The sequence below is a fragment of the Perognathus longimembris genome, chromosome 2 (assembly GCF_023159225.1).
Source record: "Perognathus longimembris pacificus isolate PPM17 chromosome 2, ASM2315922v1, whole genome shotgun sequence".
NCBI lineage: Eukaryota > Metazoa > Chordata > Mammalia > Rodentia > Heteromyidae > Perognathus > Perognathus longimembris.
Window position 1 is genome coordinate 137,254,950 of NC_063162.1, and position 17,801 is coordinate 137,272,750.

Genomic DNA, 17,801 nt, shown 5'->3' on the forward strand with positions numbered 1-17,801 from the left:
ACACCGTCTAGGCTTTTGTTTAAGCAAATTAATTCTGCATTACTCTTTTTTAGAATACTGCTTTTTTTCCATGTGTTCTGTCTCGTTCTAGATACCTACAGTGGTTTTTTTTGTCCAGCAGAACAGCCTTTTCTTATTTATCAGACTTCCTATTTTCTGTACTTCAGTTTCATTATTTCTTTAGTAGGATCTTAGCACGTCAATTGCACTCACATGCACCATATTAACAACTATTTTTCCTTTATCAAAACCTACTTGCAAAATTAAGAACACAGCTCCACTTTTGCCTTATTACAGATGAATTGGAGATAAGAGTCTCATTGACTTTCCTCCTGACTTCTTGACTTTCCTGGCTGTCTTTGAACTGTGATTCTTAGATATTAGCCTCCTGAGTAGCTAGGATTACAGATGTGAACCACTGGCACCTGCCTTACAAATACTCTTGAGTACCTCTTTTGTACTTTACTATAGCAATTGGGACAAAAATAATTTTAAAGACAAAAGACATCTTAAACAAGTAGGAGATTTACTTTAACAAACACAGATGACTGAAATAAATGAATGTGTATATAATAGAAGCCATGTGAATATTATAAACAGATGCTATAGGGTCCAAAATGGTTCACCTCATCTTTCCTGACAGATTTTAAGCATTTCTAGGGTAAAATTTACATCTCGTACTGCTTTGTTTTCTTTAAAAATTTAAGTGTAGGGGCTGGGAATATGGCCTAGTGGCAAGAGTGCTTGCCTTGTATACGTGAAGCCCTGGGTTCGATTCCCCAGCACCACATATATAGAAAATGGCCAGAAGTGGTGCTGTGGCTCAAGTGGCAGAGTGCTAGCCTTGAGCAAAAAAGAAGCCAGGGACAGTGCTCAGGCCCTGAGTCCAAGGCCCAGGACTGGCAAAAAAAAAAAAAAAAAAAAAAAAAAAATTAAGTCTAGTGTTAGACCCATATTAGTTGATTTCATTTGAATTTCTGAGCAAATCTTTTAATGCAAGGTAACCCAAAAAAAGTGACATTTAATTTTATTTCGTTATTTGTTCTTTGACTCCCCCACCCATTTTTCTTTCTCCACAGAATGGTCCTAGTGCCAGATCATGTCATAAAATGTGCATTGACATTCAACGGAGGCAAATTTACACATTGGGACGTTATTTGGATTCCTCTGTGAGGAATAGCAAATCTTTGAAAAGTGACTTCTATCGTTATGACATTGACACAAACACATGGATGCTACTAAGTGAAGATACTGCTGCTGATGGTGGGCCAAAATTGGTGTTTGATCATCAGGTTTGTGCCATCACACTATGAATTGAGAGTCTGGTCTGAGCCCTCAGCACCCAGCTTCACAATTGATTTGTAAATGAACTATAACATAATTCAAAGAAAATTAAATTTATAATGCATTAAAAGAAACAAGCCTTCACACTATAGAAGTCAGTCTGGAGGCACATTATTTGCAAATGTCTTTCTTCGTTTTACTGTTTTGAAATAATACAGTTTGAAGAGCTTTGTTAAAGTACATTCGGGGTGAATAGCTGCATCATTATTACTTGCATGTCTGCTTTCTTATTAAACAGTAGCATTATTAGGATGCTTTCCTAGAGTAGAAAGAATTTTCCTATAAGTAGGATGAAAAGGAGGGATGATCACTATTCACCAATACACTCTAATCAATATTAAATCAACACATATATCTTTGGTTGATTTGGGGAAAAATTAGTGTTAAGAAAACAGTTTCTTAGTACATGTTTAACTTGGGTTGGGACAAATAGAAGCTTCAACAGATATTTAGAAATCTATCCTGAGTCTCTGTCATGGAGTGAACTGGATTACTGTATGGATATGTATGTATATACTAACCAGAGCCTAATATTTAATGTCATTAAGGACAAAGTACAGTTGGCTTTTTTGGAAGTATAAAACTGCACATTGGTTTCATTCTTGTAGATATGGTTAGAACAAACTAAAACTAACAATGTCTTTTTTTTTCTGGTAGATGTGTATGGACTCAGAAAAACACATGATCTATACCTTTGGTGGCAGAATTTTGACATGTAATGGCAGCGTAGATGATAGCAGAGCCAGTGAACCACAATTCAGTGGGCTGTTTGCTTTCAACTGTCAGTGTCAGACCTGGAAACTTCTTCGAGAGGATTCTTGTAATGCGGGACCAGAGGACATCCAGTCTCGGATAGGACACTGCATGCTATTCCACTCAGTAAGAACATTCTATACATTGGAGTATGTTGTTTTGTCATGTATATCTTTATAGGAAAAGAAATGGTAAGATAGTTGTTCTGTAAGGGATTGGAGCTTTTCATTAGAAGTAAATGATTAATGCAGCAGTGACAGAGGAAAAGGAAACTTTTGAGAGTCTTATTGACCTAACAGCTCAAACTAGTTATCACCTGAATAATAATGACAGTTTTATGAAGAACTCGATTGTTTATCCCGATAGTGGGTAGCTATTGCCCTTTCTTACAACTTTCTATTTGCTGATTTTACTTAACATTTTAGGACAATTTTTTTACTTTTTTATTTTTTATTTATTATTTATTTTTTCCCAGTCCTGGTTCTTGGACTCAGGGCCTGAGCATTGTCCCTGGCTTCTTTTTTGCTCAAGGCTAGTACTCTGCAACTTGAGTCACAGCGCCACTTCTAGCCATTTTCTGTATATGTGGTGCTGGGGAATCGAACCCAGGGCTTCAAGTATACAAGGCAAGCGCTCTTGCCACTAGGCCATATCCCCAGCCAGGACAATTTTTTTAATCTGCTACTTTCCCCTTGCCTGTTCTACATTAAGCACACAGAATTAAGATTTAATTCTATTGAATTAGAGTTTCTAAAACCAACATAAAGACTTTGCTTTATCTTTTTCAAGTGTTTTAATGAAATCTGAGACTTAAATTCGTAAGCATAGCTGTTTAAGCAATTTTATAAAAACATTTTACAGATTCCCCTTAAACATGTTCTTTTTTTTTTTTTTTTTGCCAGTCCTGGGGCTTGGACTCAGGGCCTAAGCACTGTCCCTGGCTTCTTTTTGCTCAAGGCTAGCACTCTGCCACTTGAGCCACAGCTCAACTTCTGGCCATTTTCTGTATATATGGTGCTGGGGAATTGAACCCAGGGCTTCATGTATATGAGGCAAGCACTCTTGCCACTAGGCCATATCCCCAACCCCAAACATGTTCTCTTTGTAAAGTGAGAAGAATATAATAATAATTTTCTGTGTACTTATCTATCAGTTTCAATAATTATAATTTGTTTTTCATACATTTATTCTCCTTTGGTATTTCTTTGATTTTTATACATTTATATATATATATTTTTTTGGCCAGTCCTGGGCCTTGGACTCAGGGCCTGAGCACTGACCCTGGCTTCTTCCCGCTCAAGGCTAGCACTCTGCCACTTGAGCCACAGCGTTTTCTGTATATGTGGTGCTGGGGAATCGAACCTAGGGCCTCGTGTATCCGAGACAGGCACTTTTGCCACTAGGCTATATCCCCAGCCCATACATTTATATTTTTAAGTTACATTGTGCCTGGAGTATTTTAAGGTAAATCTCAGCTATTAATAATTTATCTTATAGTTATCTGTAGCTTCTGCATGTACAGAATCTACTGGCTACGGATTGAAGGTACTCAAAAGTCTTTTTTACAGTGGACATGTACAGACATTGTTGTCTTTATTTCCTAAATCATTCTGTACAACAACTATATAGCACATACATTATGAAATAATACACTGAAATTATGTGACAGGAAGCGTTTAGATTATATGCACATATTATGCCACTTTATATAAGGGACTTGAACATCCTTAGATGTGAGTATCCTCGTGAGGACCTCTAGAAGTAATACTGTGCCTATATGGAAAGGACACTATATTACCTTAACAAATACTTGAAAAATACAATTTTATCATATCTAACCAAAATAAAAATTTCTTAATATTAAATAATTCTGTCTGCTCTTGGTTTTTTTCTAATACAGAAAATACGTTTCAGAATTGGTTTGTTATAACCGGAATTTACTTCTCCCTTCTCCCCCAAAATGAATTCTATATATTGTATTATAGCTCTTAAATCTCAATCTTTTGTACTATTTTTCCCCCATCACACAGTTTATTTACTTGTTTAATAATCTCATTCATTTGTACATCTCCAATTATCTTTTTTTTTTTTTTTTTGGCCAGTCCTGGGCTTTGGACTCAGGGCCTGAGCACTGTCCGTGGCTTCTTTTTGCTAAAGGCTAACTCTCTGCCACTTGAGCCACAGCGCCACTTCTGGCCGTTTTCTGTATATGTGGTGCTAGGGAATTGAACCCAGGGCTTCATGTATATAAGGCAAGCACTCTTGCCACTAGGCCATATTCCCGGCCAATTCAATTATCAATTTTATCTTCATAATGTCATTTACTGTATTCTGCTTTCCTTCACACTTTTTAGTTAATACTAATGGTTACATTCAGAGGCTTGATTTTTAGATTCAACTTCCTTTTGGGGAAGGTTAAGATGGAACATACAAGAATACTAAATAAATACTCTGAATTTTAAAATACAAGTAAGCAGCTGGGGATATGGCCTAGTGGCAAGAGTGCCTGCCTCATATACATGAGGCCCTGCGTTCAATTCCCCAGCACCACATATACAGAAAATGGCCAGAAGTGGCGCTGTGGCTCAAGTGGCAGAGTGCTAGCCTTGAGCAAAAAAGAAGCCAGGGACAGTGCTCAGGCCCTGAGTCCAAGCCCCAGGACTGGCAAAAAAAAAAAAATACAAGTAAGCATTTATAGCTAGTGTCTATCTTTTTTTTTTTTTTTTGGCCAATCCTGAGGCTTGGACTCAGGGCCTGAGCACTGTCCCTGGCTTCTTTTGCTCAAGGCTAATACTCTACCACTTGAGCCACAGCGCCACTTCTGGCCATTTTCTGTATATGTGGTGCTGGGGAATTGAACCCAAGGCTTCATGTATATGAGACAAGCACTCTTGCCACTAGGCCATATCCCTAGCCCATATATACTTTTTTTTTTTTTTTGGCCAGTCCTGGGCCTTGGACTCAGGGCCTGAGCACTGTCCCTGGCTTCTTCCCGCTCAAGGCTAGCACTCTGCCACTTGAGCCACAGCGCCGCTTCTGGCCGTTTTCTGTATATGTGGTGCTGGGGAATCGAACCTAGGGTCTCGTGTATCCGAGGCAGGCACTCTTGCCACTAGGCTATATCCCCAGCCCCCATATATACTTTTTTTTTTGGCCAGTCCTGGGCCTTGGACTCAGGGCCTGAGCACTGTCCCTGGCTTCTTCCCGCTCAAGGCTAGCACTCTGCCACTTGAGCCACAGCGCAGCTTCTGGCCGTTTTCTGTATATGTGGTGCTGGGGAATCAAACCTAGGGCCTCGTGTATCTGAGGCAGGCACTCTTGCCACTAGGCTATATCCCCAGCCCCCCATATATACTTTTGATATGTTAGTGTACAGGTGATAATCATCCTGATAGTTCATTTATGATATTCCTATAACCTTTCATTTAATGGTTATAGCAGCCCAGTATTGATACTCATTATCTATATTAATAAAGTAGTGTTTTTTTTCTGATGTCATTTCTTCTATATTGTTAACTTTTTACGTATTAAAGAACTATGACTCTACTTCGTGAAGTATTTTTGGTTACCATTTAGGTAATTTCTTAACTTGTATTACTGTTCACATTAGTTAAATGAGGTTCTGAAGTTAGCTGATGAGGTTTTAAATACATATACTTATGAACTCACAGATTTTTATGTATTTGATGTTTTGAAACTTAGTGCTGTCGTTATTCTGCTTGATACTCTTTCTCACCCATATGTGCAAATTGCATTTTTAGTGAGAGAAAAATTAAATCATGAAGTCAAACTAGTAAGTTTCTATCAAATTAATTTTTTCTTTTGCTTTATCTTTTAAAGTTAAAATTCTTCTTTGTAACAATACTATTATGTCACTTGCTTTTTAAATTTTATTTATTTATTTATTTTGCCAGTCTTAGGGCTGGAACTCAGGGCCTGGGTGCTGTCTCTGATCCTCTTGATGTTCAAGGCTGTCATTTTACCACTTGAGCCACAGCACCACTTCCAGCTTTTTCTGAATAGTTTATTGGAGATAATCTTATTGACTTTTCTGCCCGGTCTGGCTTCAAACCATAATCCTCAGAGCTCAGCCACCTGAGTGGCTAGGATTATACGTGTGAGCCACCACTGTCTGGCTTTGATTTTTATTTATTTATTTATTTAGCCAGTGTTGGGGCTTGGACTCAAGGCCTGCACACTGCTGCCTGGCTCCTTTTTGCTCAAGGCTTGCACTCTACCACTTGAGCCACAGTGCCGCTTCCGGCTTTTTCTTCTTCTTCTTTTTTTTTTTTTTGGCCAGTCCTGGGGCTTGGACTCAGGGCCTGAGCACTGTCCCTGGCTTCTTCCCGCTCAAGGCTAGCACTCTGCCACTTGAGCCACAGCGCCGCTCCTGGCCACTTTCTGTATATGTGGTGCTGGGGAATCGAACCCAGGGCCTCGTGTATCCGAGGCAGGCTCTCTTGCCACTAGGCCATATCCCTAGTCCCCGGCTTTTTCTTGTGTAGGTGGTGCTGAGGAATCGAGCCCAGGGCTTCATGCATACCAGGCAAGCACTCTGCCACTAAGCCGTATTCCCAGCCCTTAAATAGTTTTTAAAATGATAGAAGAATCATTAAGTACTGTTGATTATTTTCCTATTTGGGATTTAACCCACTACAAATGTATAATTAAAAACTATGAATTAAAAATCACTAAAAATGCTTCTCAATATGATCATGATTCTTTGTGATACCTAAGTTTATTCTCTCTCTCTCTCTCTCTCTTTTTCTGTGTCTCTGTCTCTCATATTGTTCATTTGATACTGTGGCTTGAACTCGGGATCTCATGCCTGCTTGAGCCATTTTTGTCTTGTTATTTTTTTAAATAGTCTTACATTATTTGCCTAGGGCCTTCCTCAGCTTGCTCCATAGCTGGTATTACAAGTGTACAGCTTATTTTTTGAGATAGGGTCTTGTTAACTTTTTGCATGAGCTGCTTCAAACTAGGCTCCTATATCTGCCTCCCAACAGATGTTTTTTCTTTTAGTTTTGTTTTCTAATTAATATGGCTATAAAGCTTAAGCCTAAGTCAAAATATTTTTGGAGAGCTCTGTTTTTCATCTCTCTCTTTGAGACAGTAATTAAAAGGAGCTCTGCCCCCATTAGTAAATTAGTAATTAGTAAATTAGTTTTGTTGTTTTGTGCCATTCCTAGGGCTTAAACCCAGGGCTTGCATGCTGTTGCTCAGCTGTTTCTCAAGGCTGGTGCTTTGCCACTTCAGCCACAGCTCCATTTTAGGCTTTTTTTTAGTGGTTAATTGAAATAAGAGTCTCCAGACTTTGCTTCCCAGGCTGTCCTTAAACCGTGATCCTCAGATTTCAGCCTTCTGAGTAGCTAGGATGACATATGTGAGACACTGGTACCCAGCTTAATTAACTATCTCCCAACCCCCACCCCCGATCGTGGGGCTTGAACTCAAGGACTGGGCACTGTCCCTGAGCTCTTTTTGCTTAAGGGTAGTTCCTTACCACTTTGAGCCACAGTATCACTTTATGGTTTTCTGGTGGTTTAGAGATAAGATTTTTATGGTGACTTTTCAACCTGGGCTGGCTTCTGTGATCTTCAGGTATCAGCCTTCTGAGTAGCTAGGATTACAAGTGTGAACTCCCAGCACCTGGCTTAACTTTTTTATTAGGTTATGGTTTGTCCAAATAGTCATTTGCATATTCCCAACACATACCCACACATTCTCTCTCTGTCTCTCTCTCTCTCATACACAGATATTTTTATTCTTTCATGTAGAAAGGTAGCAACTTGTATACATTATTCTGCATTTTGCTCTATTACTTTAACAAGCTGTCCGAGACAGTACATAATAGGCCCCCTGTTCCTCCTTACTCTAGTTTAGTACTATTGCATGGAAATTATCACAAAGCTACTTTTGTGAGGTCTGTATTTGAAAGGATCATTCTGAATTCTTCATAGAGGTAACAACTTTCTCCTGTTTCTTGTTTTTCAGAAAAATCGTTGCCTTTATGTGTTTGGTGGCCAGCGATCAAAGACCTATTTGAATGATTTCTTTAGTTATGATGTGGACTCTGATCATGTAGACATAATATCAGATGGCACCAAGAAAGACTCTGGGATGGGTAAGACCATTTAGTGATTTCTTCTCTCATCCTTCAACTACTTTAGGTGGAAAACTGTAGCTTAGTTTCTTTTCTTTCCAACTATTCACCTTTTATCTATTTCTCTAATTACAATAATTCTGAATAAGGAAAATTAAAATGTCTAATTCTGTGTGTTTCAAACCTACGAATTATGACTCAGTGAGAGAGCACCTGCTTAGCAAGAATGAAGCCCTGAATTTAAACCCCGGTACTGCCCCCACCAAAATAGTTGAACTTTAAAATTATTTTCTTCAAGCAGAAAAATACTAAATTATTTTCATCTGTGCTTATAGGGAAATAGTATTTAAGATACTGCTTTCAGTATCTTACCATATTATTACAGTATCTTCAGTACTGTATTCTGCATTTACTAAGCCTTCCTATCTTCTGTTTTCACTTTAATGAAATAGAGATTATGTATTATCACAGTAGGGTATATCTTTATTCTGCAGGAGATTTTCATGTGGTTAATAATAGTGTGGGTTTATAAAAATCAGCATCTAAAAAATTTCTTCTCTAGTAATAAAGTAATTGTTTTGACAAGTTTATGCTTATTGCCCTGGTATAATAATTAAATAATGTCCTATTGATTATTAAAGGGTATTTATTTTGTACACCATTGTCCAATTTAGGTGTTTCTCTGACTATGATTACTATACTCAGAAGAGTGGCTTTGATTAATGCCCAGTGATTTTAATACCTAACTTGAGCAATAGGACTAAAAATTGCTCAACTTACTTTTCCTTTTAGCTGTTATACATAAAATACATCTTTTTTTAAGTGGATAGTCATCCTTCACTGTATTACAGTTCACTTATTGCTACTTCTCTGGAATGTAACTCCCACAATAGGTGAGGGATCAGTATTTACATTAAAAAAATAAAATAAAAACTATGATACAGTGAAGCTGCAATAAGCTAACCACGATACAGCAAGAGATGACTTGTATTAACAAATACAATAAAAAGATACAACAGTAATTTTTGTGCCAATAATGTAGCCTACTTTATGCAGTTTCATGTTGTGAATGCTCAGACTTGCTTTATGTATGGTATATGTATGTCAGTTTGAATATTTGTGAACATCTGTAGTTTTCCTTAATGATTGTCTCTTTGGAACCATATACCTTCAGATTCCAAGAGTCTACATGATACTGAACTGAGATTTAAGAAACTGAGTGCAAAGAGTATGTGCTTTCTACCATACTGAACTACAAGAGAAACAAGTAGCAGAGAGCTAAGAAAATAATTTTTACTGTAATTAGGTCTGAATCATTGTTATTTGAAAAGTCATCTTTACTTAGTAGTTTTCCATTTATTATAATGCCATAGTTGTGGTTATTACTACTGTAGAGTTGGCAAACTATGTTCATTCTTTATTGCAATTATACAAGTAGTACTCTTGTGGTACAGAATTTTTTAATGTAGCATAATACCAAAAAAGGCATGTCAAAATACCTTGAGATAATCTGTTAACATTTTGGTATATTTCCTTATTCTCTTCTAAAAAGTTATTGTAGTTGGGTGCCAGTGGCTTACACCTGTAACCCTTGCAACTCAGTAGGATGAGTTCTAAGGGTCATGGTTAGAAGGCACAGTCTGGACAGGAAAGTCCGTGGAACTCATTTCTCCAACTAACTAGTAAAAAGTACAAAGTGGAGCTGTTATTGAAATGTTAGAAAACTAGCTTTCAGCACAAAGTTTATGGACCTTACCTAGGCTCTGAGTTGATGCACCGGACCACCAGGAAAAAAAAATTGTGTGTGTAACTTTTGGCACAATTCTTATTTTCTGCTACTTTATAATTTATTTATAGTTATATTAAATTGTAACTTTAAAAAATTATTATAGGTTTATTACTGTGAACCAGGTAGTAGTCCAAAAGACAAGTAGATGTATTCCCTAGTTACAATCTTTTTACAATCAAAATCACCATTTTTGCTGTATGTTGTTCAATATTTAATTAGTTTAAAGCGCATTATCCCACAGTGTAAACAGAGTCATTCCTTATTTTTTAATATAGGCTGATTGTCTTACTAGAAGCTGCCATAGTCCTTCCTTCCCTATGTAGTTCATTGTTTTCTATGTGCTAAGGTTAAGAGTACCTGGTTAGCACATGAGGCCCCCGTTTCAAACCCCAGTACCACTAAAAAGAGCTTCATGGGTTTTTCTTGTTTTTTGTTTTTTTAATCTTCTATTTCTGCTTGCGCTTAGGTCCAAGTCAGAACTCAGCCTGATTCAGTATTCTTTTTTTTGCCAGTCCTGGGCCTTGGACTCAGGGCCTGAGCACTGTCCGTGGCTTCTTTTTATTCAAGGCTAGCACTCTGCCACTTGAGCCACAGTGCCACTTCTGGTCATTTTCTATATATGTGGTATTGGGGAATCGAAACCAGGGCTTCATGTATATGAGGCAAGCACTCTTGCCTCTAGGCCATATTCCCAGCCCCTGATTCAGTATTCTTCATGCTAGGCTGTAGCTTAGTTTTCTACTTGCATTTTTTTGTAGTTATACCATTGTTTTAATAACCACAAAATATTAAACCTTTATAGGCATGTTAGGAATTAAAACATGCAGCTCATCTTAATTATTAGAATAATTGCAGGTGACATCTTAAAATATAATCTTGACTGTACTTTTCAAAAACTAAAAAACTAAGGAGTATATGTATTTTACTCAGGATTTCTTTCAATTTTTCAAGAGGGTGGGATGGGAACATGCTTGAACTCAAAACCTGTGCACTACCTAGAGCTTTTTTTGCCCAGAGTTAGTGCTCTACCATTTAAGTCACAGCTCTAACTTTGGCTCTTTGCTGGTTAGAGATAAGAATCTCATGGACTTTTCTTCCCATAGTTTTGAACCATAATAATCCTCAGCTCCCAGCCTCTTATAGTAGCTAGGATTACAAGCATGAGTCACTGGTGCCCAGCTAGGATTTCTTAAAAAAATATTCAGTCTTCAGTACTCCAAATCTTCTAAAAATCATACAGGATTAAGTTATAGACTGTTCAGAAAACCTCCCATCAGACTTATTGTATATCATATTGTCCTCCCATAGACTAACCTTACTTTTACCTCATACATACATTTACATTTTCTCTTCCTAGACTAGTGCTTATTTTGTTAGACATGAACAGTTCTTTTAAGAGTAAGGCAGGATAGTATTTAAATTTCTACTTCATTGCATACTCTTGGAAAACATCAGGTTTTTTTCTATTATGTAGATTGCAGCTTATATAACCATTCTATTGTTTTCGAACTGTTTTTCTAAAGCCTTTCTACTACAGTAAATTACTATAATTTGAGATGGACTTAACATGTAATTACTGTGTTTATAATTCACTAATGAGGGTTATTTTATTAAAACTGCATTTACAATGTGAATTTCAGTTTGTATTCTTTGAAATCAAAACAAATCTGCTTGAATTACTGAGATCACCAATTAGAGACAATATATTTCTGAATCAAATTGCTATTGCTTAATATAAGTTTGTATGTGTTAGATATAGTATTAAATCATTACTTGTTATAATTATTTAAATATAATGTCTTAGATTTAACGTTTCAGGATTTGAAGGAACTTTTAACTTATTTTTTTTAACTTGACTATAACAGTTTTGTTCTCCCTTCAGAAATTACAATTTAAATCAGTGGATTGGCAGCTGCTTAGAAAAGATTTATTAGCATTGTGTCTAACAGATAATTACATCAAAATTCAGCATATCAAACATTTGGGTTTATGTCTCAATAACTTTTGGCAATAAGATTATGAAAATAGGGATTTCAGCATACTCCCCATATGTAAGCTCTATATTTAACCCTAATTGAGGATTAGTTTAGAAGATGATTTGTTGCAGAGCTTCATGATTGGCTATAGCTTACTTTCTCAAATCTGTATTCATTCAGGGTAAGAAACATGTGGAGCTTTCACCATTTGCCAGATGTTATGCATTGGTGATATGGAATCCTACCACCTGTACCCCCTGTTCTATGGTAGTTACATGTTTACTTGTTTTGTTCCTTAAATTCTGTCAGCTCTGTTTTTCTCATAGGTGTCATTGTTTATTCCAGTCTATTTAAACAATTTTAGCAAATAGGTATAATTGAAAGAATAGTGAATTGAGAATCAAAAATCTTGATTTTTTTTCTTCATCTGGGTCTTCTATTCATCATTATGCTACTTTGGCAAAATTGTGTAAATTCTGGCCCTGATTATTCATTGGAAAATGAGGAGTCTGGACCAGTTGGTCTATCTTTATCAAACTTCAATATTAAACTTCATTTCTTTCTACTATTAGGCTGTGAAACTAAAATAGGAGGGCTGTGTGAGTTACATCTATAAGATTTTATCCATAAATGTTATCATGAGAACCTTAAAAACAAAAACTTGTTTTAATTTGGCCCTAAAAATGTGCTTATTGTGCTTCTGGCATTAGAAATAAATAGTATAATAAGTTCTCATGATTTTGACCTTTTTAGACATGGACCTTGATTTAAAAGGCCAAAGTCCTTTTAAATCTTGATAATCTGAGAAGACTGAATCTAATAGCTTGCTGTCATTAATTCAATACTGAGCTAGGAATGATAATTCTTAGTTTTCAATGGAACTAGGTTTTATTGTTTCTGTTTTGTATGTGTATTTAGTTACTTTACAACTAAATTGTAGTAATAACTTTCCTCCTACTATCTTGTTAGAGTAGAAGCTTTCTTGCTTACAGGCTTATAAAAATATTTAATGTTTTTAAAGTAAAATTTACAAGTGGAAATGCAGGTGCTGCTGCTGTGACCACCATCATCACTGCTACCACTGTGGCTGTCATCCATCTCTCAGTGGTGAGGGACACAGACAGGGTGAGCTGTTCGACTACAGCCTGAGCAGTGAGGACTTCTGCCACCATGTTGGGCACAAGGGGACAGCGGTAGTCTACTCTGAAGGAAGACCGAAAGTGTCCACTGAGGCCGGAACAAGTTGGCTTTGTTTGTGTGAGGGAGGGGCCATTATTTGAGGTTCTGCACAGTGGAATGGATCTCTGCCCATGGGACCAAAGATAGAAATGGATTGTCTGGAGGGTGTAGACATGAAGTAGACAACACTACAATTGTTAAGACCTTGGCAGATCTGGACAGTAATTCAGTTTTTGGACCGACCATTTTATATGCAACTTCCAGCTTCAGAAACTAGTAGGAAGAAGCATTGGAAAGACACCAAGGCAAGGCCATTGTTCATTTGGAAATGAAAGCAGTTTTATCTTTGGTACAGAAAGTAGGAATCACCAACTACAGAATTACATGCCTCTGTTCAGGTGGAGCTGGGATCAGTTTGTGATTGACTTTCGTAAAGATCTGGATCACAGTCAAAAGAGGTTGGCCATTGCTACTGGAAGCTGAGGCTTCTAGTAAAATGGAAGAAGCAGCTAAGATTATAGGTGTGACTCACCATAGAAGCTGCTTCTGTAAGAATGGAATTTTGCAGATTTTTCTGCCATGGATGGCTCAGCCATGGACAAGAAGTGAAATCCTTCTCAGCTTCCATTGGGTGAAGAGAGCTGGCTTTGAACTAAGATCCTCCTGACTCAGCCAGCTTCCCAAGTAGCTAGAAATACAAGCCTAGCCACAGAGGGTGGTGGATCATTTAGAAGTCTTGGTGAGAGAGAACAAAATAGAATTTTAAAGATAAATCAGTTGGACTCTGGATGCCTTCTGAGGTCTCTGCAGCCATGTCCCTAATTTCCAAATGGCTGTATAAAAGCTACAAGAAGATACTTCCCTATATGTAGCAAAGGATTGAAGCAAGGCACCCAGCTAGAGCTGGTTCCTTACTGTCCTTGTGAATTGGTCTGCAGAGAGGAGGGGTTACAGATACAGATGTCATTGAGCCTCCAAGCATTCTGCCTGGATCACAAGTTTCGGGCCACAGCTCTATTATTTCATGTTTCATTCTGACCAATGAGATATAAGAATTGAGGCCTTGCCCACATTCTTTGCTGCCTGGTAGCGCTGGTACTCTGTTTATCCCACTACCAGAGAGAAGTAGGGGGCTACAAGGTGATAGAGAGAATAGAGCTAATTTCAAAGATACCATAGCAAATAGTCATAGTTGGTGGTGATTGAGAGAATAGAGAAAGTTTCAGAGAGCCTGGAAATGTTGCCCCACTCACCCACCCATCACTAGACAAAGTGAGAAAAAATAGCTGCAGGAAAGAAACTACTGCAAGAATACATACAGCAGAATTGTCCTGGAGGACCCACAGAATCCAAGAAAAAGAAGAACATTGAAAAGGGAGGCAACCCCAAGGGAGACACCACTGTGACTGTAATTCAGATGCAACCAAAGACCACACAGACGCTGGGCACCTCCCCCTCCATTGGGCACTCAGAGCTTCCAGGGTTGAGTCTAACATGTCCTAATAAAACAGGGCCTGGAAGGGCGCTACCAACACATGGTTCTTGCACTGGACTCCAGCAGAATACAAAACCAGCAGCTCTACAGTGAAATAGAACAACTAAAGCAGAAAAACAAAGACCTTCACGAGCAACTGAGAAAAGAGAATGAGAAGATGGCTTGTGTGCAGGAAACACTGAAAACAGCTGGAGCTCCACAGCTATCATTACAGATATTGGTTTCAAAAAATTTGATTTACGAGGCTGGGAATATGGCCTAGTGGCAAGAGTGCTTGCCTCATATACAGGAAGCCCTAGGTTTGATTTCTCAGCACCACATATATAGAAAAGGCCAGAAGTGGCGCTGTGGCTCAAGTTGGCAGAGTGCTGTTAGCCTTGAGCAGAAAGAAGCTAGGGATAGTGCTCAGGCCCCTGAGTTCAGCCCTAGGACTGGCCAAGAAAAAAAATATTTTGATGTACAATCTGCCCTGACCCACATGCAGCAGGTGGCCAATGAAAGAGAGCTGAAGCATAAGAACAAACATGAAACTATGAGATGCACACTTGTGAACAACTGAGAGCTGAAAGATCAACTAGCCCAGCTGCAGGAAGCCTTCCAGAGACTGAGTGATAAGAAGGAAGAACTTTCCAGCATCCTACAATCAGAGCAGCTTGTGAAGACAAATCTGCAGGAGAAGCTAGGCTAGCTAGAGAAGTTAGGAGAAGGAAAAGAGATGGCTGAGTTAAAGAGCCAAGAAACTCAAAATCTGCAGGAGCTACATGACCACTACCTTGCCCAGCTATAGGAGCTCGAGGAGACCTTTGAACAGCTCAAGGCATCTAATCAGCAGCTGACTTCAGAGAAAGAGGCCCTGCAGCAACACCTGATGAGGCAGACCCATCTGCTGAAGCAGGAGTAAATTACAGAACAAATTGGGGGCCCAGATAGAAAGTGAAAAGTTACAGGACACTTTGAAGTGCCTGGAAGCAACAAGACGTCAGAACAAGCAGCTGTAGGCTCAGCTGAGCCTAGGGAAGGTGAAGGAGTGAGCAAAGAAGAAAAGAAGGGTGAGGAGGCAACTGCCCCTAATGTGACTGTCCCAAAGGGTGTAACCAACCCACAAAACTGTGTGGGAATTTTACCTCGAATCATTCATTGCTGAATCAAAGAAAATGAAGCTCTGCTGGCAGCTACAAGCGTAGGGATCCTCCTGCAAATACCTGAGTGACTTGGCAACCCAGTGCCAAAGAAAGCTGGAGTGCCAGGCTCTCTTCCCCAAGAGCTGTATCTGTGGCCTATTTGGGAAGAGGAAGCAAGACACCACAAAGAAGCTGAAAATCTGCTTCACTCATGACTTGCCTGACAAAGTGAACTATCAGAATCAAATGGATGACCTCCAGCATCTATAAAGAACAGATGCAAGTCCTGGATAAGCTGTATCAGGAGAAAGCTGAGTATGTCAGCTGGCTGTTCCAGAAGAGGAAGGAGAAGGAGGAGCTGCAGGAGCTGCTATTGTGCCTGTTGTGAAGGCACAGAGTTCAAGGATAAGATACTGGCAACTGCCCAGACTCTTGGTGCTGAGGACATCTCAGACCTTTCTGGCTTCATGAAGATGGTCGTTATGGAGGAACAGCAAGGTTTTGAAGACAATGTGAAAAGAATAGAGTGCCTGGGCCCCTGGAGAATCATACTACAGATCAGATGGTGGCGCTGCTGCCTGATAGCCATCACCAAGTGCCTGCATGCTTGGGTGATGAGCCCAGCCTCCCTTTCTTCTACAAGACTGATGCAAATGATGAGTTTGGGATAATTACTATCTAAAGACAGGGGCTGCTATCTTCTAGAATGTACTTTTGGTCATGAGACAACTATAATGGGATTGTGGGAGAAAAGGGCTAGACACAGCAGATGCTGCTAAGAGGTGACCCAAGCTCTAGGGACATCTAAGAGTCCATTGGTTACCAAGGAAGGGGCCCTGATGAGGGTTACTACAGTCAGTGCTTTACAAAGGAAGGTAGGCAGCAATGCCACAGTTTTATATTACTATTTTATAGTAGTGATGGTTATTATTTTATGACATACTTTAATATGTTAATAGCATAACGTCATGACATTCATTTTATCTAAAGCTTACATTGTAGTATTGTCTACATTATATACATTGTATATATTGGTCATTTCATGTTATATGTTGGTACATTTATGATATAATCAGTTGCATTTTCAGAATATACTAAGCTAAACTCTGTACCAACAATAGTGAATTTTCTTGTTTGAATACTAAAGGCCACAATGGGGATACTGAGATGAGAATATAGTAAAAACCATAGAAAATAAGAAAACGTTCTTTTTTTTTTTTTTTTGACAGTTCTGGGGCTTGGACTCAGGTCCTGGGCACTGTCCCTGGCTTCTTTTGCTCAAGGCTAGCTAGCACTCTACCACTTGAGCCACAGCACCACTTCTGGCTTTTTCTGTTTGTGTGGTACTGAGGAATCGAACCCAGGGCTTCATGCATGCAAGGCAAGCACTCTACTGCTAAGCCACATTCCCAGCCCCAAGTAAAAGTTCTTAATGCTGAATGTTTGGGGAGAAACATGTGAGTAGAACAATTGGTGATTTGCTGCAACTGCAAAACACTTACCAAATGGAGTACAGAATTTTAACCCAAAACAAATATATTAGATGATCTGTAGCATATCATGATCACTATTTTTTCAGTGTAGCATATTGCAGTGATATTATGTTGGCTCTTATTTCTTGAATAAGATACTTAAATTTAAAAATATTTACAAGCAAATGTGAGTGGATTAAAATTCTACCTTTAAAGACAAACATGAAGGCTTGTACTAGTGGCTATGACTTGTCTTAGCTAAGCTAAGAAGCTGAGATCTAGAACCACTGTGATTCAGAGCCACCTGGGACAGACAAGTCTGAAAAACCCCATCTCCAAAACCACCAGGAAAATGCTGAATTAAGAGGTGTGGCTCAAGTGGTAGAGCACTAGCTGAGCCAGAAAGCTAAGCTAGCAGGAGCACCTTGAGTTCAAACTGTGATGGGATAGAGACAGACACTATGGAAGAAAACTAGAGATGATTTTGAAAAGCGAAAGTATTACCTCTATGTCAGATTTGGTACAGATAAATGGAATAGAGCAGATAATATAAAAACACCACAAAT

At 38.6% G+C, this 17,801-nt stretch overlaps 1 protein-coding gene and 1 long non-coding RNA gene across 8 annotated transcripts in view; both read left to right on the forward strand.

The window, feature by feature from the left end:
- Mkln1 (muskelin 1) overlaps positions 1-17,801 on the forward strand; it is a 250,847-nt gene that overhangs the window by 209,459 nt on the left and 23,587 nt on the right. For all 7 annotated transcript variants that reach the window (XM_048340240.1, XM_048340239.1, XM_048340235.1 and 4 more), the window contains 3 exons: positions 1,080-1,292; positions 2,002-2,223; positions 8,095-8,224. In XM_048340240.1, the coding sequence (XP_048196197.1) occupies positions 1,080-1,292; positions 2,002-2,223; positions 8,095-8,224 (565 nt within the window). The remainder of the gene's footprint in view (positions 1-1,079; positions 1,293-2,001; positions 2,224-8,094; positions 8,225-17,801) is intronic.
- On the forward strand, positions 10,343-17,064 carry LOC125347152. Its single transcript, XR_007210114.1, has 3 exons — positions 10,343-10,352; positions 14,090-14,094; positions 16,321-17,064. It is a non-coding gene; the product is annotated as an uncharacterized LOC125347152 (long non-coding RNA).